The 22068-nt window shown below is 38.2% G+C and overlaps 1 protein-coding gene across 1 annotated transcript in view; it reads right to left on the bottom strand.

Moving 5' to 3' along the window:
- Positions 1–1264: 1264 nt before the first annotated feature.
- il17rd (interleukin 17 receptor D) overlaps positions 1265–22068 on the bottom strand; it is a 41641-nt gene continuing 20837 nt past the window's right edge. Inside the window, exons 3-16 of the mRNA XM_044121743.1 lie at positions 17444–17566; positions 13725–13843; positions 13415–13535; positions 13233–13277; positions 12693–12844; positions 10792–10857; positions 9416–9470; positions 9107–9217; positions 7307–7491; positions 7116–7231; positions 6148–6399; positions 4795–5259; positions 4028–4299; positions 1265–2809 (exon numbers count right to left, since the gene is read on the bottom strand). Of these exons, the coding sequence (XP_043977678.1) occupies positions 2706–2809; positions 4028–4299; positions 4795–5259; positions 6148–6399; positions 7116–7231; positions 7307–7491; positions 9107–9217; positions 9416–9470; positions 10792–10857; positions 12693–12844; positions 13233–13277; positions 13415–13535; positions 13725–13843; positions 17444–17566 (2186 nt within the window). The 3' untranslated portion in view covers positions 1265–2705. The remainder of the gene's footprint in view (positions 2810–4027; positions 4300–4794; positions 5260–6147; positions 6400–7115; positions 7232–7306; positions 7492–9106; positions 9218–9415; positions 9471–10791; positions 10858–12692; positions 12845–13232; positions 13278–13414; positions 13536–13724; positions 13844–17443; positions 17567–22068) is intronic.

The raw sequence follows: 22068 nt of genomic DNA, 5'->3' as shown, positions 1-22068 counted from the left end.
CATACTACTAGGGTTCTTAATTTATTTTTTTTCTCTAAATTCAGTAATTCCTACAATGCAAAATAACATGTTCTATTGTCTCAAATTCCCCACAATCACATTTCCCTGTCTGATGTGTCCCTATCAGAATTAATGAGCAATTCAGTCCAGTATGTACAATTCTGTACGTGAAAATAATAATCTTTTCTCTCCTGTTTATTTCTGTTCTCATTTCCCCAATCCTCTTTTGGATTTTATAAAACCATCATCCTTTCCTTTCTTCTACCCATAACTTTTCTTTTTTTATTTAATTATATCCTTTATTTCTGTTATATTAAAACTAACATTGATATCTATCCTTCGCAGACTGGTACTGTCTATAGCCATCTTGTCTGCCGTTTTGTATCCCTTAACCCTGTAATGTGCTGGAAACCATACAAAACTTACTTTTAGCCCCATCACATTGATTCTATAAAATGTTTGTTCTCTATCAAATATATCTGGTCTATTGTCAGATTTATTAATATATTAGATATTATGTTGCAAACCCTTTTTCCTACTTTAATCTGTAATATGGCACAATAAATGCTATCCCTAACCTATTAATTGTATTTTTTAATGGATTTGTATATATGTCAATAGTTATAATTATATACTTTAACAATGCTCAAAATCTTGTCTTTAAACAAAATAAAAGAAACTGTGTTCCAGTTCCAGGCGATGTGGGTCAGCTCCGTATGGCATGGAGTAACATTCCTCAGGCCACCATAGACAATCTGATCAACTCCATGCAAAGATGTGCAGCTGGCAGACACACAAGACACTGAAAAATCAGGTTCTTCAACCCGACCCCTATCATGTTCAAATCATCTACAAATCAGTGGTTCTTGGTGCGGCGCCCCCACAGGTGAGGAGGGGAACAGGTTCTTTTGGTTGATTTGATTCAGAGCAGTGAGAAGGAAAACCGCAGTAGCTGAAAATGTACCAAATGTTGCAACCTTAGTTCCCAGTTGAACAGAGTCTACCAGACTCGGGTGGGGAAACAGAGATGTTCCATCCTATCGCATGTTCTCATGTTTTATTTAAGTAATCGGGCATGATTGCACATGAAGACAATTTTCGTTATGCTCCATCTAAAGAACATGCTCTTCATGAAAATGCTTTACAACAACAGAATATCTTCAGTCGAGGGTTTCTTCACAACCGTTTTAGCACAGACTGCTACAGGAGATCCTTCCTGCCCACAGCCAACAGAATATAAAACAAATATTTGAAGAACCTTGGGTATGATGAGTTTTAGCAACATTTAATTTCCCTTTGGGATCAATAATGTATCTTTGAATTGATTTAAAAGTCAGAAGATCTTCTGATGAGCCGCTTCATTTAATTTTCACTCCTCCTCTCCAGGTACTTCTATTCCTCAGTGGATTAAGAGTGAAAGCATAAAACTTGTTATCTATAAATGTAAAACACGTAGAAAATGTTAAGACCACAGTGAAAATATTGCAGGAGTGACACAAGTTATAAACATGTAAAAAAATACAACAAATTGCTTTTCACAAACTCAAGGACAAAAATAAAACTCTTCTATTTATATTATATCACATTATCAGGTCATAGAACCACTTTTTAACCAGATGTCCAACAAGTTGTTGCTGCAATGTTTAAACATAAATTACATTTCTGTGATGGGAGATTAGCTTCATAGAGTTTGTTGTTCAAAACGTCAAAAAATTGACTAGACACATTTACATAAAAAGTAGCACTTCATTAAAACAAATTTTAAACCAAGAATATTAAGAGTTTAGCTGATTTCATTCCACTGCAGCTGATTTCACTCTACTTTTATAAACCGATGAATTAGTCCGTTTAATCCTACAAAGTCCAGTTCTTTTGGGAATGTTAATCAAACTCTGAAAAAACAACAAACCTCAGGTCTCAGTTGGGTTAAAGCAGCGTTTCTCACTTCCAGTCCTCATGCTCCCCTGCCCTGCATGTTTTAGGTGTTTCCCTTCTGCCACACACCTGGATTGAATATGTGGGTGATTAAAAGGCTTCTGCAGCACTTGATGGTCATGCAATCATTTGAATCAGCTGCTCTGGTGTAGAGGTACATCTAAAACATGCAGAGGAGGGGGGCCTGAGGACTGGAATTGGGAAACACTGGGTAAAGCAAACCAGAGACTGCTACAAAAGCAGGAATTGGACTACAGCACAGTGCATGCTGGGTAAATGCAACCAAAACACAAATGCTGGAGTTTAGAGCAAGCGGGAAAAATGACTTGAGGTCATTAGCCAAAGACATAAGAGAAATCCTCCAATCTCTAAAATCTGAGAACTGCAGCAGCTGAAAATGTAACAAATGTTGCAGCTTCAGTCGTTTTGCATGTTGCTGTCTGACTGTCTCCACGTCTAAAAGCTGCATGAAAACGCTGCAGATCAAGTTTTTGGTTGTCAGCTTTGGTCTGCGGTTCAGAAACCCTCCAGTTTGATCCAACAAATCTTTCCTGAGGCGAGTGTTGGGGACGTGGTGGTTGTTGGGCACACATAAGCCTGGAATCAGCAGTGGCCATAATCAGTAGTTAGTACTACAGGCGCTTCCACCAATACGTTCCCTCTGCCTGCAGCTCCACGACTCCTCAGCATCCTTCAAGTCTTCTGGTTTTATCTCCAAATCAACGGCGGCACATGCCAGAGTTCCTTCCTCGATTGGCAGGCAGCCCGGGCTACAGTGATGCTGCATGAGCATCGCTGTGCTCCAGCTGGTGCAGCTGAGGTTTGCAGGCGGCGCTGCAGCGAAGTGACAACACTGCAGGCGGCTCCTCGTCACCTGAAAGACAAGCAGAGCATTATTTATAGGCAGGTCTGATAAATCAGTGCAACAGTATCCAGACCCCTGCAGTTATTAGATAAATGGGAGGAGAAAGTAAGATGATCCATGGTTTGTTTTTGTTTATTTATAAGCATTTAATTAAGTTTATTTGACAAATGTATTCAAGAGGGAATAAAAACAACAACTAAGTATTAGGGATGCAGGATAATTGGCATTCGTCTGATAAATAAACAACCTATACTTATTTTTATCTTGGTTCCATCTGTTTCTGGTCATTTTCCCCCAAAAAGTGTAAAACAATAGCGAAATATATAAAATATCAGTTAATATCGGTAATCGGCCACAGCAGTGATACTAATATCGGATATCGATATCGGCCCAAATATTCCTATCATTTCTAGTATTTATATCCCTCAATTTTTTTGTCAATCTGCTGTTAAATCTTGTAATTTCCATCAATTAAATTTTTTTGCATTATTGAGCATCATCAGTACAAATTGAAGAGAAAGGGAAAAAACAAATGCTCATGATTTTTGCTTTGCATATTTCATTACTCATACTTTGCACTGAAGGTGCTTAATATCAATAATTTGATGATTAGTTGATTAATTGGATGAAGAATTGGCACATTTTGAAGATTTTTCAGTTAATCCCTTTTTATACAATATTATAAATGCATTAAAATGCAAATAAACAGATAAGTTTCTCTTTAAATAAGAAATTAAACATTGTATTGCCTAAAATGCATCAAACCATTCCTTTAATGATCATTTGTAGTGAAGGATGCATCTGCAGTTTTAAAAAAATGCTTTTAACATCAGCACGTATTAAATGTTCATTAGAATTTACAGTTTATTGATTTTTGCAAAAGTGTTCTTACATTATTATCATGCCATTAGTACCACTATATTACTTGGAAATGGTTTCAAAACAATCTTATCATTTATCGTAAAAACCTTTGGGTCAATTTATTGTCCAGTAACATTTGTTAGTGTGACAGGCGTAGAGACAAACCGGCCTAATCGATTATTATTGATATCGTCATATGAAACAATATGTTGCTGAAACTGAATGATGACAAAAAGTGAAAAGTGTTGAAACTTTCTGGGCTCCTTGAACTTTCTTTGATTTCTTTAATCATGTTTTTGTTCTTAATCTGCAGGAAATCAGAACTAAATGAGGAATTAATCTAACTCTGCAGCGCTGCAGCTTTACCGAGGCCGGACGAAGACGATTCGCTGTCTGCCAAGGAGGAAGAGTCTGCCTGGTCATGTGACAGTCCCTCCATCAGTGGGATGGAGAGCTCCGACGACGGGACGGACGAGTCGTAGATTCCAGAATCACGGGGAGGCGGGACGTCCGGGCCGGAGGAGCCGGGCTCCTCGGTGTGACCCGGAGCAGGTCGCTCTTCATCCTGGAGGACACAGGGAGCTGAGGAAGAGGAGGAAGACTCTTCGGGTAAAACTCCAGATCTGCCGGTGGACAATCTGCAGAGAAAAAGCAAATTGCTCTTAACTCAGAGGTCATGGCCACAGTAAAGTTTTCAGAGTAAGTTTCTAAACTTTTCCATCACCACTTTGAAGATAAAAACAAAACAAATGAACTAAAGAAGACAGTTTCAATTTACTATTGGAATAATGGCAAAAACATAAAATACAAGTATTTTTAGTTTAGTTTCTAGTGCAAATATCTTGGTAAGACAAGAATAATGTTCAACTAACTATAGGAGCTTGTTTTAAGAAAATACATTTTTAATATTGCTAAAAAAAAGTACTACTAGGAGCAATTTGGTTTACAGAGACTTCATAATTAATTCTACTTGTTGTTTTGTTTATTTAAATTGTTCCAGTGTTAAATGTTCATTAGAACTAAAAGTTTATTGATCTTTGAGTGCCGATATGTTGCGCATCCCTTCAGTGTCATAAAGAGGAGTGTGAGGTGTTGAAAGGAAATGACAGACGGACATTTCTAAAGCAGCGGACCTGGAAGTGGATCCTGGGATGGACGCGGAGCAGTGCGGCGGCTCTGGACTGGAGCCAGCGGCCAGCAGGAGTACGTTCCTCCTCGCTTCCCCCTCCAGTCCCTCCATGGACGGCGTCCTCACCAGAACCTCGTTCAGCACCACACCAGAGTCAAACCGTTGATCCGGTTGAGGCACGGAGGAGGAGCAGGCCGGCCGCGGAGGAAGAGGAACGTGTTTGGAGGAGGAGGAGTCCGACGGAGCCGAAGACGCTCCTGGGGGAGACGGCTGCTTCTCGAACCAGTCCGGGTTCTGGCTGATGTGCTGGTGCATGTTGCAGATCGAGACGTAGAGCGAGCGTCCTGATTTGCTGCGGAAATAGTTTCTCCTGGAGATGTTGACGGGTTGCTGCTCCGGATCGGCCAGCGCGGACTGGCTGGAGTGGAGCCGGCCGTAGAGCTGCGGCAGCTGATCCATGAGCTTCAGCCTGAACCAGAAAATAAACCTGAGAAACTGCTTCTGTTCATTATAGGACACTGACTATGTTGCCTTGAACAAACTAGGTCTACGGTCTAAACCAGGGATCCCTGAAGTCGGTCCTGGAGGGCCGGCCTCCTGCATGTTTCAGTCTCTCCCTGGTTTAACGCACCTGGATCAAAGGATGGCTTCTTAGAAGGCATAAGAAGAACATCGACCTGCTGAAAAGGCTGTTGGTGCCACTAAAACATGCAGGATGTCGGCCCTGGAGGACCAACTTTGGGGACCCCTGGTTTAAACAAAATAAGCTCATTACATGTTTTGCACAAAATTATACTTATAATGACATTTTATTCTGGTCAGTTGTACCTATTTTGATCTGTTTTAGGCCAGCTTGTCACTTTAAATCCAAGTGAGCTGCTGCCGGCCTTGCCTCCCTGCTTAATGTTTACAGTTTCATGTGAAAATGGCTGTAAACAGATGAGCAACTATGCAACTGTACATCTATGAAAAGCAGAAGTTGAGCTTCCTGCACAACCAACAAGAATGTAGCAAGTGGTTTCTGGAAGCCAAGTCAACAATAAAACCCTTGTCTTTTCCAGCAGCCATTGTATGGCGCATAGAGTGATAAAACCAGCTGACCAAACGTGCTGGAGCTCTGCTGGGGTTGCTAGGCAACAGTGCAGTGCCTGTCAAATGTGACTTAACATTTGGGAAGTTTTTGAAATGGCTCATTTTCCAGACAACAAAAGACATTAACGTATTGCCAAAAAAAAGAAACAGCTGCGTGGTTTTAGATGCAGTTCAGACCCAAATGAAACTCCAAAAACGTACAAAAAACTGACATTTTCACAATAGTTCCTCTTTGACCCACTGCTGGTGTCTGCCATGTTTCTACCTGGGAGCCAGACTCAGTGCCGTCGGGATGTCGCTCTCTGTGGAATAGTCAAAGTACACGGCCATGAAGCGGCTCAGCTCCGGATCCCCGCTGTCCTCGTTCTGCTTTGCCAGCCGCAGCTTCTCTCCTATCATGGCCACGGCCACGACAAACAGGTCGCCGTGCGATCCGCCGGTCGGGGAGCCGCAGCCGCTGTTGCTACGGCGACCAACGGGAGTCTTGCCTCTGCGGCTTTTCTTTTCCACGTAATATCTGAGATAAGTGGAAGTGGAGGCAACAGTGAATCAAAGCTATTGGACAAATGGAAAGATTAATTATATTATTTATTGTTTTCTGCACAAAAAGAATTCACTCTGCTAATGCGCTAATAACGGAGCTCCTTGTTTGTTTTTGCTAACTTTGAAAACGTTTAATGCACGCAGCTCCCCCGGATTAATTCTTTCACATAAACTCAAACGAACTAATTTACTTGGCTGTTTTGTAAACAGCTCTTATTATTGTATGAACCTTCCAGACGTTTGAGGTCTGGAGAAGCAGCATTCAGCTTCTATGCACCACAGATCTGGAACAAACACAGAGCTCCTTTAAATCAAGACTAAAAGTCCACCTGTTTAGAGCCGCCCTTCATTCATCTAACTGAAACAATAATCAATGCATCTGATGATTATTCTGGATGATTTTGATGATGGCATTAGACAAAATGTAATGCTTGTTTCATAACTGATGACTGAGGTGTTTTTATGGTGTAAAGTACTTTGAAATGTGCAATACAACTAAACTTTTTAAATAAATACATGCAAAAAATCACATATATAAACAACTTGGAGAACTTCTGTACTGAGCAAAATCAGCAACACAGTTAGCAAAACTCAACAACAATAAAACAGAAATTATGAGTGAAAGATGACTTTTTTCTTTAATGTACATCTTCAATAAATTCAGGCTCTCAACGTTAAAAGGAATAGTACCGGAGGCCTTTAGAGCAGACGGTGATGATGAAGTTTGCTTCATCCAGCTGTCGGCTCAACCACGACATCTGACCCTCTTTGCACATTTCCAGATGTTCCCAGAGGTCCAGCACCACCTGAATTGAACAATTGATTAATTACACCTTCATGTTTCAGGTCATTTCAGCTTTTCCAGATCCCGCCCGCCTCACCTCGCAGCCGCAGAAGTCCTGCAGGAAGTAGGCAAAGCTCTGGATAACGCTGGTGTGTTTGGGGCAATCTCTGTTGGAGTAACAGATGAAAACTTTGGGGCGTGGCCACGGACGCTCGTTGTTCAGTGCTGCGCTCTGATTGGACGACTCGCTGCTCTCCTCATCCAACTGGCTGTAGATGTTTTCTAATAGCAAACAGATCACAAATGTCTCACATGCTAAAGTAACATCTCTTGTTTGGAAGGTGAGAGATTGTTCATTTTCATTGCTGAGGTGTACTGCATGTGATCTGGACCTTTTCTTACACAAACTGTTGTCACAGCTTAAGATCACTTCTATGTTTTCTGATCTTTCCATATTTTTTCCATTTCATGTAAACGACTACTAAACTGTTCCCGCAGTTTTACTTTCTGCCTCTTAAACCAGTTAAGAGTTTCCTTTGAAACACAGTAACATCAGTTGTCAGCATTAGCATCAAAGTTAACCTCCTGAGACTCGAGCTTTTGCTTAGTGTGCATTTTGTCCCGTATGAGGATGCAGGGTCTTTGGAGTTGTGTTTAAAGCAGCCATCCAGATTAAAACAAACTAAAGCAGGAGAGTTTACTGAATCCAGCATTAAAAGCGAATCATTAGAGTATTTTTCTTCTTTGGCGGAGTTTTAGGAGGCATTCACACCAGCCCCGTTTAGACCAATTAAATCCAACTCTGGCCCGTTTGTCTAAGAAGTCCAGTTTGTTTTGGGAGATGTGAATACGTAACTGAACTCTGATGCGGACCAAAAACAGAAAACTCTGCCCTGCCAACAAACCTCGGTCTCGGTTCGGTTGGAGTGAATTCTGGAGTGGCTCTAACATTCCAAAGATGTTGCCATTTTTATTTGCATATTTTTCAATGACACATAAAAGACCAGCACTGATTGGCCGGCTGAAGGAACGCATTATTTTGAATATTTTGATTGGTCTGGGCATCAGAAGCATTGAGGATGTTTGGCTGGTTTTCCTTTCTTTTAGTACAGTGTAAAATATGCATGCAAGAGTTCACTTCAACATAGTTTGTAACTGACAGCCATCTTGCCAGGCAGTTGCTATGACAATAAACAAGCTACAGGTTTGTTCCTATTTAACATATAAACAATCACAACAATTACCCAATCAGGTTTTGAGTACTCTACCACCTCTGTGTAATACTAAGATAAATATCAGTGATACGTACTGTAGTAATTACTGCCAACCTAGCAAACTTAGCTTTGCTAATGTACCGTAGCTTTTATCTGCTAGCTAAGACATGTAGCCTAGGTGTTTGCTAGTACAGGTTGTTACTCTGCCAGTCAACAGAACCTTGTTATTCACACGAAGAGTTAATGTGTCCTTTACAAACCCGTTTAAAATTTGATTGTATGTGTTCATGGATATCAGGAGAAGCTCCTTCATGGTTTACGGACTCTTCCTGTTCACTAAGTAGTGAAACTATATCTTGGTATGAAGCAGATTGTCCACATTGTCTGACATGTTTTCCTTTCCCATCTCATACGGATCAATTCAGACTGCAGCCATTTTGTTCATGTATTGTTCTCTTGCACATTGGTCAAAGTGTCCAAATTGTCTTTTTGTTGGTCTCGAAACCATGGGTCTGCTATGCACTGCGCCTGCCTACTGAGATAGTGCAGATCACTTCAGACTTGTGGGAATTATGTATTAAATAGGCATGTTTCAAAAATATCCTGGCTGAGACACTTCCAGGAGCTCTAAAGTTTTCACAGACAACGACTCAGCAGCTCTGAATTTCATTGGCTGGCCTCACCTTGCTGCTTCTTGCGACACACTACAGTGAAGAGGGTGGCGAAGGCCGACATGATGACCAGGGGCACGGTGATGGCCATGGCACGGATAGGCCCCGCCCACGGGGAGTGGACTGAACGACAAAACAAACACAACTTATTCAAATAACCGGGTTTCAACCGTAATCTGGCTCCATAACACTAATGAAAGTACAATACAGCAACTACACGTTATTTATGTTCATTGCAACACATCCAGGTTATTCAAGACTGAATGTTAGAAAAGAAGCATTAAAATGAAAACTGCTAGGCTATCTTTCATATAGCCTCACCCTGGCTGACGTGGTACTGCATCTGCCTCCTGGTCGTGTTGCTGTTGTCTCTAAGCTATAAAAACAAAGACAAACAACAAAAAACATGCATGAAATAGATTATTATTAAACACTAAATCATCAGTATTTGACAATTTTAGCAAAAATTTATTGTAAATTTTTGAACACATCATAACATGATTTACATAGTACAAATTCAACGGCTTTCTTTCAACAATATTACAGATGTGAAGTTTGACAAAATTGTTTTATTTATTCTTCAAATCAATTTTATTCAGTCAAAATAATATTTTTCTTGACATTTGTTGTATATATGTGTATAATATAATAATTTATAATTAATCAGTTACAATAACATTTAGTTTCCCTTTGGGATCAATAAAGTATTTATGAATTTTGAATTTGAATAAGTAACGCTGTGCTGCTCTGGCAGTTGGTGGTCACCATAGCAACCAGAAAGCAGCAGCTCCTCCCCCTTTTTCTGTTATTGTGATATATTTTGGGATCAACTTTACATGATTTTATTTTTTTTACAAGTATTACTTTATTGTAACATATATTTCAGACAAATGTAACCATAGTCACTGTTTTGTGTGTAATTTTGCCAGGTTTTGTATACGTTTTTAACTTTTATTATTAATGTCATGCTTAATTTTACAACAGCTAACTGCTGTCAACTGCTCATTAGGAGTCATTGCTCTGGAGTAGCAGTCATTTACTATATTTTATCTAACGTGTAGGGCCAGAAGCTGCTGGACTGATGTTAACCACCATCTCAATTTCCTCTTTTGTTAGAATAAATTCAGTGAACCTGAATGCGTCTGTTGTGAAGTCAACATTACGGACACGAGACGAACAAAGATGGGTAACTTGATTACTTCTTCCAGATGGTTTTGGCATCAATCTCATACCAAATAAATACCCCCAGTGCCAATACTGATACTAATACCTTTAATTGAAGATGATATATCATCAAATTTTCCTTTGATTAATAACACATTGACCTGATTTGTGTGCATTTTAACCAAATAATGTGCAAAAAATATATAATTAGAGAACAAAACGAAACAAGATATTTTCTGAGGTACCTTTGAGAAACTACGATAACTACAAAATAAAAACTCAAGAATCTGAAATTAAAGCATCAATCTGATATTGATGCTGACTTGGTATTGATATTAGTGATATTTTGATCGATCGCCCACCTTTACGCTCCATGTCTCAGACAAGGCATGAAGTAAAACCTGACCAACTCTCGTTAGCCACAGTACTAAAAGCACATTACTGCCACATCCTGGATGAAATTACGAGGTTTATGGAAGATATTATCACAGCTGCAAGGTGTAGTTATAACATGATAGTGTTTGAAAACATACCTCTATTACGTAGGTTCCTTGTGTGACGTCCTGAAGGACACACGTTGTCCTCGCCTGGTTCAGGTCCTGCCAAAATAAAACAACTAAAATCATCTACATATATCTTCTTTTATTTTTAGAGGTATTGCTTTCACAATAAGCAATCAATCAATTAGTTGCATGATAAATTAAAACAAGCTCAATTATTAATTATGAAATTTATTGTTTTTCTCTTTCTGTCAACCAAAAACTGGAAGAAGGAAGAAAATTTCAGTCTGGTGCTTCGGTCTCAACTGGCCCTTTTTTGAAGGACAGGACTTCATAATTCATTTTATTTGTTGTATTTATTTTGGATATTTAAAATATCTTCCAGTTCCATTGTTAAATGTTCATTAGAATATAAAGCTTATTGATCTTTGAGAACGTGTTATTGCATTGTTATGTCAATACCATTATATTACTTAAAAATACTCTCAAACTAACAATATATTTTTTTAATTGCAATAATTTCTGGACAATTTATTGTCCAGCAACATGTATTATTATGACAGGCCTATGTAGGAGAGATCTTTGCAAATAAACAACCGAGCATGACCTGCCTTCAGACGGATCAAAACCAAATTAAAACCCGTGCACCAGAACACTGAGTGAGTGAAGACGTCCCATGTTGTTCCCATGTGTCTGACTCACGGCACCGCCTGAGAATAACAGAGATTAAAGGGCCGAGCCGCTGGACAGACTTCAAAGAGGATGCAGCCAGGAGGGGGCAGTAAAATGGCTGCTCCCTCCACCTTCCAGTGCGGATCTAAATGAGCAGACCTTCATGTGGTTGGATATTTAGGTCACATTATGGGCTCTCGAAGCACGCAGCAAAACGTTTATTAGCATTTTAAAAGGCTAACCTGAAAGAAAAGGACTGAAAACTCAGCTGTTGTTAATAAACGAACATGCAATAGATGTGGAACAAGCAGGAAAAATGCTGCTATCAACTAATAGTTCAACTGACTTCAATGCACCTTACAGTCAAGGCCATAATTATTCATACCCCTGGTAAGATTAAGGGGCTTGGGGCCGTTTGCTGCCCCTCGAACGATTTTAGATGCACAATCCAAGAATAAATTAAATAAATTAGGAAAAAAAAACTACAGATTTTAAATTATATAAAAATATTAGAGGCAACAAAAAATTATAATCTTTACCTAGGTTTCTTTCCGTTGTCTTGGTAACTAATCTAAGACTGGAATATTATTTTATTTATTCATTTTTGATTGTTTTGCACATATTATTCCACATAAATTTCTTGCACAAATTGCAAAGATTTCTGCTTCTATTTATACAGCCTCTCCTTGTTTTGAGTTGGTTTTTAATCTATATTATTATTTTAATGATGTTATTGATGATGTTTTATTGTAGATGTTTCTGTGTGACAGAGGAGCCAAATCCAGTCGTTCACTTGGACACTAGAGCTATAAATGACTGGGCAAAGTGAGAGTTCAACTGTTAATGGACTGAAGATTAATAAACATAAAGCTGGAGTATTATTATTAATATAATTTCAGATTCTTCTATAACTTTTCTTCAGGATAAATTATAAAGTGAGCTGTTATTGTTACAGGTTAATTTTCTAAACTACAGAAAAGTGCTAAGGTTATATTTAGGATATTTAACGCATCTTCTATTTTCAGTGTTAAACGCTCATTAGAATTTAAATGAGCATTTTTATACCGTTACCATCATATTAGTCAAACAGCAATATTATTGTTTATTGTAAAAACCTATGGGACACTTCATCGTCCAGCAACATTTGTTATTGTGACAGGCCTACATGTTACTTTGAAATAACACGTCTAACTGTGGTGCAATGGGAATATCTTGGTATTTTTGATAATGCTTGTTGAAGCAAACAGAGCCGTCAGCCTTACTGGTCTGCAGCGCTGCACCCTGAAGAGGCCGTCCTGCCGCAGCCTGTAGTACAGGTAATACAACTGGAAGTTGAAGGAGGATGGAGCCAAATCAAACGTCACATGAAGGTTTGATCCAAGCTGAGACACGTTCAGGGTCTTTGGCTTCCAGACTGAGGAGACAGAACCAGAACTCAACACCAAAGCTCTGGATGTGCACCGGTATTTAACAATACGAGATAAAAACATTAACATACAGATCTCACCGTGCTCTTGAAGGAGTACTAAAACCAGAGCACTAACATCTACCAATTGTCAGAATCAAACACAGCAACAACAAAAAAAGACAAAAACACAATATACGTTGGAAATATGTTTGTTACAGGCGACATTAGGACATTTAATAAAAGAACCATCCTTTCCCTCAGATCAGAAATGCATAATAATTTTACTCCAACAGTTTTGTTAAGTCATATTTGCTGAAACTACTGGATTTTACTTGTGCGTCAGTGAATGCAGCCAACATGGCGTCGTGTATGACGAACACAAAGAGGAACTTACATGGTTTGCAGACCAGATTGTCCGATCCAAGCAGGATTTCACACGCTGTTAACAGGAAAACACAGAAATATTTGATTTTCAGTAAAAATAAACTCATTCCTTCTCTTCCCTGGTGAATAGAGACACTTTGACAGGGTTTTAACTACAAAGTAATTCATCAAGCTCGTTCAGACGTGACTTACAGTTGGTCCTCAGGAAAGATGGAGGGAAGAAGCTTTCATTCATCAGAGACGGGAAAGGAACGACACGAACCATGTAGTCAGTGTCAAAGGTCAAACTACTGAATGGCTGACTGCTCAGCTTCTGCATGAGGACAAAAATACAGATTATTAAATCTAGTCGTCAGATTTCAGCTGAATGAAGTGAATCAAAAGAAGTTTGTGTTACACTACTGTGCACCGGTCTCAATCTCGCCTCATTTTTTACATTCTAAGTGGAGAAAACTTTTCTGCCTTCACAAACAGTGAGGAGTTTGCTCTACACAGATCTCACCGTGCTCTTGAAGGAGTAGTTGAGCTGCCGCGGGTCTTTGAGGATCAGGTGCTGACACTGCTTCCCGTCTGGGTTTTTGTCCTCCAGATAAACTCTGAAGCCTTTAATGTGTTCGATTCCTGCAGAAATAAGATGGAAATGTCAGTTTCATCTGTCCTCTCCATTCATACTCCTAACATTCAGGAATATAGAAAAACGTTCTGCATGTCCTCATCAAGGTTATTACAGTTAACTAAAACTAACAAAATAATGAAAACTGAAGTTGAGAAAATAACTTCAGTTTTTCCTCAACAGTAATCAATGGCAAAAAATATAACTAACTGGAAACTATATTGTGCGTTTAAAACTGAAACATACTGAAATTCTATACATAATATCCTTTTTTTGTGTTTATGAATCTGCGTTTTGTTTGTGATTGTTGCACTTTATTTTTGATTGTAGCATTTTTTATTTGCATTTGTTTCTTGTGTTTGCTGTACAGACCAAAACATAAAGTTATTTCTTGCTTTGTTATTAGTATTAAGGGTATTTTCCCACCAGAATGTGAATGATGCAGCCTACGTCTGCAGACCTGAATTAAAGTGAACCTCTGGCTGCAGTTTTATGTTCCTTCAAATTCAAAGATCTTTTTCTCTAAAACGGAGTAAAATACTTTCGGAAATGATGATGGGACACATTTCTGTGGACATAATTTGGACATGTCCCTTTGTTTTCTGTCTTCACCCCTCCTATCCTCTTTTATTTGCTCCCTCCTCCTCCCGGTTCTTCCCAACTAAATCTCCTCCTCTTTGAAAACATCTGTCTTGTAATTACACCTTCACATCCAGCAGACATGTTTTTCCCATTAGCTCTGCAGGAGAGGCAGAGAAAAGTAGAGGGACAGGTTTCTGTGTCCTGAGGCAGATTCCTGAACATGTTCTTCCGTTTCTCTCTGTGACTTGAGTAGAATTTGCATTTTAGCAGCAGCAGCAGCAGCAGCAACTTATGCATTTTTACAGCATTGGGTGATTTGACATTCTGCACAGAGAATGAGTCATGGATTGGCTTTGTTTATCCTGTGATCGGGAAAAACAAGTGCAAAAAAAAAGGAAAACTGCAGAGGGAAATCAGGCATTTCCGTTCACTTCTGATCCCTGGGGAAATGCAGCCTGGCAGCGGCAGACAGAGGCGAACTGAATTCATCCAGAACCACTGAGCCATCAATTTCCAACGGCCATTATGATCAAAAACGGGCCTTAAACAGTTCAGACTTATCAAATGCAACAGGCAAGATATGAAGTTCTGATTTGCGGAAGAAGCAAAGCCAGGAGGAAATCCCCAGAGTAGCCGAAACATGAGCTCAGATTTATTTTGTTCCCAGGCTGAGAGGAAGGTAGCAGTTTCTTCCTCGCTCCGGTCAGGTTTTCATTCATTTTTAAACAAAAGTGAGCTTTGTATTTTCAATATGCTGCCATAATTCACTTTTCTCATCTATTTTTATTTTCATCAGTTGATGATGTTGTAGAAACACTTCTTGTTTCTACAACAGCTTTATGTTTTTAATGTTTTCTATCTGTTGGACCTTTTAAGTCCAATAAAACACAGTAAACACTGTGTATTGTTACTGTAAGTACATTACCATGTTGTAACAACACGTTATTACTTTGATTAAACGTTTAATATATAAAAAAGATTTTAAAAAGTGTTTCTACTGCCTGGATGAGCTTTTCTGTATTTATTTTAGTCTTTAATATACCAAACTTTACATGCAATTTTGTTTTGTCTGATTATAAAATCCAATTTAATGATTAGTTACTCTGTACTTGACTAGCCTTTTTACCGCAAACACTGCAAAAATTTTCAGATTAATTCTTAATATTCTTAGTACTCTTTAAATAAGACAAAGGCAACTTATAAAGAACTTTTCAGTAAGATATAGCAGCTTGATTTAAGTTAATTCCTAAATATTGATGAAAAAGTGTTAGTTTCACTGGCAGATTATTTCACTTATAACAAGACATTTTCCCATGTAATAAGTGAAATAATCTGCAAAGCATTGACTTAAAAGAAGGTAACTGAAAAGTTACATAAATGTTAGTTCAGTTGAAATAAGACAAAACTAAAATATTGGCACTACAAACAGGACCAAAAATACTTGCCAAGATTTTGTGTTTTTGCAGTGTAAATCTTTAGTTTTACTTGAATTGGAAACCTACTAAAAGTAAAAAAAAAAAAAAAAAACTTTGATTGCTCTATCCACCTGAGTGCAGCACAGACAGGATATTGGGATATCAGATGGAAACCATGGAAATGGCTGGAAAACTCATCTGTGCATCATTGTTTCTGGAGCGCTTTTATAGATCTCCAGTGAATTCCTGACATATTCATTCATAATGAAAAGAACATGGAGGAGTTACACAATAAAAACGGCAACACTGCAAAACCACAAAATGTTGCCAAGTAATTTTGGTCTAGTTTATAACACAAAGATCTTTGTACACTTTAATTAAGACAAAGCTACCGTATAAATAAATGTTTTACAGGAAATAGGAAGTGCTTTAAGACAATAATTTCTTAATATTGATTTAAAAAAGTATAACTGAAATAATTTACCAATGGAACAAGACATTCATTCCACATTGTAACTTATAATATACTTAGTAGTTATATATGTCACTTTTTCATCAATATTAAGGAATTGTTGACTGAAAACAAGCTTATATGTTTTGCTGAAAAGTTATTTACAGAACACTGTTTTATAGAATAAGTGATTATTAAAATTATCAGGTGGGCTGAAGTCATTGAGGTAGTCACAAGCCACACTGCAAAATACAAGATGTTAGAATATCTTGTGCAAATATCTTAGTACACTCAATATGACTTTTCAGCAAAAAATAGGACCTTGCTTTTAGAAAATAATTTCTTAAAGTTGACGACAAACTGCTAGTTCGATTATTTCACTTAAAATATGGGAAAAATAATCTGCCTGTGTAACTCCCACTTTTTCATCAATATTCAAAAATTATTGACTTAAAAAAGCTCCTGTATCTTGCTGAAAAGTTACTTTCTGTTTAACTTCAAGCATACTACAATATTTGCACTACAAACGAGACCAGCACTAATTAGTAAGATTTTGTGTTTTGCTGTGCACGGAAGCGTGACACGGACATTTTCTGGAAGATATCTGCCTCCACCAGAAAACAATAGGCAGGTTTGTCACAGAGAGAAAGAGAAAGGGGTTTGCCTTACCATACACCCTCTCTCACACACACACAGTTGGGTTTTCATGTATTATGGGGACTTTATATTGACTTCTATCCATTTTCTACAGCCTAGCCCTTACCCTAAACATCACCGGACCCCTAATTGAAAAACAGCTTTTCCCCTCATGAGGACCAAGGAAATGTCCCTACATGGAGCAGTGGTCCCCACAACGTAGACAGAAATACGGTAGGTTCCCACGAAGATATAAAAACCTGGTTCACACACACACACACACGCGCACGCACCCACACACTCACATTCCTTCACGGTCAAATCGTGGTATTGTTGTGTGAGATGTGATCCTTTTTTCTCTCCGGCTCCAGGTCCGATCAAAGGGACACACAGTTCTTGGTAATCTTAGTACTCTGAGCGGTTTAGGATCTCATTTTTCCTCTCTTGGCGGTCTGTCTTTTACCTTTCAACCCGACTCATGTAAACACAGACAGACACTTGGAAAGTTTGCAGACAAACGGTACCTAGTGGACTTGCAGACCAGTGGACGACTACAGCAGCCTGGTCGTCACAGGCCAGGTGGCTGAAGGAGACGTTGGATACCTCGTGGATCACGTGTTTCCCCAGTGGGTAGCTCAATGAGCAGTCTGCAAACAAAAGAAAAAGGAAGCACAGAGGAATACCTCAGCACTTGTTGACAACATATTTGCATTGCTTAAAGGGAACCTATTAAAAAACTACTTTGTCGGTTTTTATGCTTCCATTTAGAAGCACAAACACATAAAACGAACATAAAATAGCATTCCACCAGCTGTCTTCTGGTAACATGTTGATGTTTTTTAGTGTCTGGAAAAGGAACCGCTTCAAAGACTTCCTGATCAAGTCACAATCAGAGGGCACTGCAGTTTTACCTCAGTTTGGGAACTCGGTTTGCAACCCAAACTGAGTTCCAGCATGTTTGCTCAGCTGGTTCTACTGCTTTATGCACTTTACAATGGCTGCTGACAAAAAAAAAAAAATGTTTTGTTGTTGACTTACCATCCAGAAACCACTTGCTACAATCTTGTTGATTGTGCAGGAGGCTCTACTTCTGCTTTTCAAAGATGTACAGTGGTATAATTGCGCATCTGTTTGCAGCCATTTTTATGTGGCCATTCGCAGCTCTCTGAATTTAAAGTACAATAGCCAGGACTGATCTGACTGAAATCTCATTATCTAAAAATGATTTTGTGTAATTAACATGTTTTGTTTAGACCAATTTTAATTTGTTCAAGGAAACAAAATAAGTCACCTTTAAAAGCAGGTTAAGTGATATACTGGCCAAATAGGCTTCTGTACACAGTTAGTTTTGGTCAATAATCACTTGTTAAATCATCAGGTTTGTTTTCAATGAATCAAAAATTTAAACAATTCAACTTCCCTTCAACTGTTTGATTTGAACCATTTTGTTCTGCAGCCTTTTATGTTAAAGATGTTTATTTTAGCAGCTGTCAATACTTTTTCAGGCTGGAGATTTTTGTCCTTTACAGTTGCAGTGATTATAAATATCACTTAAGGATTAATTTACAAAGAAATCTTGCCGTTCATGCCTTACTACACTGCAAAAAATTTTACCAAGTAGTGTAGTTTCTAATATAAATATTTTAGAAAACTTGATATAAAACAAAATAACTTACAGATTTTTAGCAACATATAAGCTTGTTTTAGGTCAATAAAGTACTATTTAGAGTGGCAAATTATTTCACTTATGACATTTTTTGCATTTATAGGTAAAATAATCTGCCAGTGGAACTGGATTACTAGTTTTTAATCAACATTCTAGTATTTCAAGCTTAAAACAAGCTATATTTGTTGCTAAAAAGTTACTTGTAAGTTAGTTTTGTCTCATTTCAAATGTAATAAGATATTTATATTAGAAACTAGAACAAAAATACTTGGTAAGATTTTTTGCAGTGTAGGTGTCTTAAAGCCAAAGTCAGACAATTGAGAGCTGCACATGAAACTCTCTTGAGTCATTGGTACAAAAGGATGTGTAAGAAAATATCTGGCTCTGCATTAATAGGTCAAGAGGCCATGTCTTTGAATTCCCCCCAACGCTTTATGAAAACTAATGATACTCCGGCTTTGTTGCAGGTTTGAGGTGGTTTTGTGTAAACAGCATCTAAGATTCGAGCCTCTGGGTGGGAGGTTCCCCGGAGAACAGACAGCTGACATCTGAGGCGGTAACCATCAATGGTGCTTATTTTACTCCTTCTTGAAAAGTAACATTACCCAACTTTGAATTGTAATGTGTTCTGAGGTTTCTGTGGGTCGCCTGGGGGGTTAATGTTGTCATACACCTCAAAATGCAGATGATAATGGTTGTTTGGTCACCTCAGTTTATCAAACACTAAGAACCATAAAGTGCTAAGGTACAACCACGGACCTTTAAACATGTAGCATCATTTTTTAAAATGTAAGTTTGGAAACTTTAATGGAAGCCTAAAGCAACCACCTAATAAAACAGATCACAAGAATTATGCCAACAGTTCAGAGGCCAAACCAAAAGCTGATAAGGTTCAAGCTAACAGCTAAGAAGAGTCAAACTAAAAGTTAATTAGAGTCAAGCTAAAAGCTAATGAGGCTCAAGTTATCAGCTAATAAGAGTCAGGCCAAAAACTAATGGTCAAACTAACATAGGGTGACCAGACGTCCTCTTTTTCCCGGACATGTCCTACTTTTCAGACCTAAAAAAATGTACGGGGGAAATGTTTGTCCGCCGACTACGGATACTGGCAAAAAAAAAAAAAAAAGGAGGAGGCATGAGTTTAGACACAAGTCACTGCTCCTCTTCCTCAGAGCCTGGTCTTCAGGCCTGAAGGAAGAAGGTCACAGCTGGCCGCTCCTCTTCCTCCTCCTTCATCTTTTATAGGCTTTGATAGGAAGGGAAAGGATTTTGTCACTATTCTTCTTCCAATTGAATCTTTGTCCTCAGATTTTTATCATAACCAAAGTCTGGGAGACAGAATTCAGTGAAGGATGAAGATGGGTCCCGCCTTCTCCTTTTGTTTCTCCTTCCAGTTGGGATTCAACTTCCAGGGTAGAAAGAAGAAGATGGATGATAGAGAGGCTTTGTCTCTTCCTCAAAATCCATATGTGTAAAAACCTTTAGAGTTCATCATCATCCTTTGAGATCTGTGTTTATTATAAAAAAAAGAAATGATGCAAGAATAGAGCCCTGTGGCACACCACACATATACAGACATGCATTTAAATATACCAAAATACATGGTAATTGTAATTCTCTAACTTTTTTTTTTTGCATAAACAATTGGTTCAATTGTTTATTGCAATTGTGGACTTGTGGAGTCCGGTGGAACACCACAAGTGACTTTCAAGTGGGAAGATTTCTTGTAAATACATATGTAAATAAATAAATCTTCAATTATCAGGCAGCATGGGACAAATATCCACCATTATGCTGATGATACTCAGCTATGTGGATCCATGATGGATCCGATGCGTTGGGTAGATTACAGGCATGTCTAGAGGACATTAAAACCTGGATGACTCTAAAATCTCTTCTTTTACATTCTGACGAGTCATAAGTGGCTGTTTTTGGACCAGAACCTCTGAAAAAGAAGCTGCTTAGTCAATCGCAGTAAAATAATACAGTAAAGCAAGTTGGGTTATTTTTATTTAGTTTATTTATTACTTTATTATTTTTAAATCTAAAATGAATATTTCCCAAGTAAGGTCGATTGTTGCAATTAATCGTGGATCCCTGCTTTTTGCTTTCTGTCAGTTATTTTTCTCTCATCTGCTTTGGCAGCATCAGCTGTCAACACCAACAATAATCCTACATCAGTTCAGCTTTTTATGTCTCTGCTTTGTTGTCCCAGACGGCCGCTTGTTCTGATTCTGATTCTGATTTGTTTCTTTGTGTTAAAGGAGAATCTGTCACTACCTGAATGCTCTGTAGGAGAGATAAAGTCAACGACTCGATGCAATCCGCTGGGTTTCCGTAGATAGAAACTTTTTGATGATGTTTTCTTGCAACATTTTCGGCTATGAAACAAGCTAAAGCCTTCAGGACATTTGAATGAAGAAATTTACAAATTTTAATAAAAAGTTAATAAAATGTAAGCATCAGCAGTGACCCGGTTTAAATTTATTCACACCTCGTCTCTGCTCATCAACAACCAACTGGAGGTCAAAGGTCTCCTCGCTTCATATTCCCCGTGACATCACTGGGAATAGAAAGGAGGCCCGACTCTCCTCCTTCGTCCTCCATCCAGCTGGAGGAGAGGAACCACTGAGGTGTGTCAAGCAGGAAGGATTGTCACGCTAACACGCTCCAGTGCCTTAATTTGCCTCAAAGTATGGAGGTTTTAACTTTTATTTCTCAGAAGCAACACTTCAAAGTCCCATGACCTCCTGACCCCTCAATAATCCCAAAGACACTGTGAATTTGGATAAAATTAAATTAAATGTCTTCTCTAGAAAACATCTGTTCATCTATACGTTTGCATTAAAGGGACCCAAAGTGGGTAAGAAAATACAAAACAAAAAGCATTTTGAAAAATTAGATGATGGCAATTTAAAAAAAACAACAAAATTTGAACAATTATTATTCATAAAAATCTCCATCTTTAATTTGAACACTTCTAGATTTTGGACTTCAAAGTAAGAAACTAGTTTGGATCTATAATGTAGATCCTGTAGCACTGGAAAAACACAAAATCTTACCATCTATTTATGGTCTAGCTTTTAGTGCAAAAATATTAGCAAACTTGAAATAAGACGAAACTACTTCACAGGCAATGTCTCAGCAAGATGTAGGAGTTTGTTTTAAGTCAATAAATTATTAATATTAATAAAAAACTTACACTGGCAGATTATTTTACTTCAACAGGACAATTATCTTCAGTGGAATTAACTTTTCTTCATCAATACTGAAGAATTACTGGCTTAAAACAAACTCCTACATCTTGCTCAAAAGTTACTTGTGAATTTGTTTTGTCTTAAATTGTACTAAGAGTTAATTTGCATTAGAAATTGGACCAAAAATAGTTAAGATATTCTATAAAAAATTAAGTGAAGATTTTGTGTTTTTGCAGCCTTAAACCAGTACAAGCACACAAAACTGTATCTAATATGTAAATAAATA

Source organism: Gambusia affinis, linkage group LG07 (genome assembly GCF_019740435.1).
Source record: "Gambusia affinis linkage group LG07, SWU_Gaff_1.0, whole genome shotgun sequence".
NCBI lineage: Eukaryota > Metazoa > Chordata > Actinopteri > Cyprinodontiformes > Poeciliidae > Gambusia > Gambusia affinis.
The sequence above is the reverse complement of the archived record's forward strand: the minus strand, read 5'-3'. Positions and strand labels throughout refer to the sequence as shown.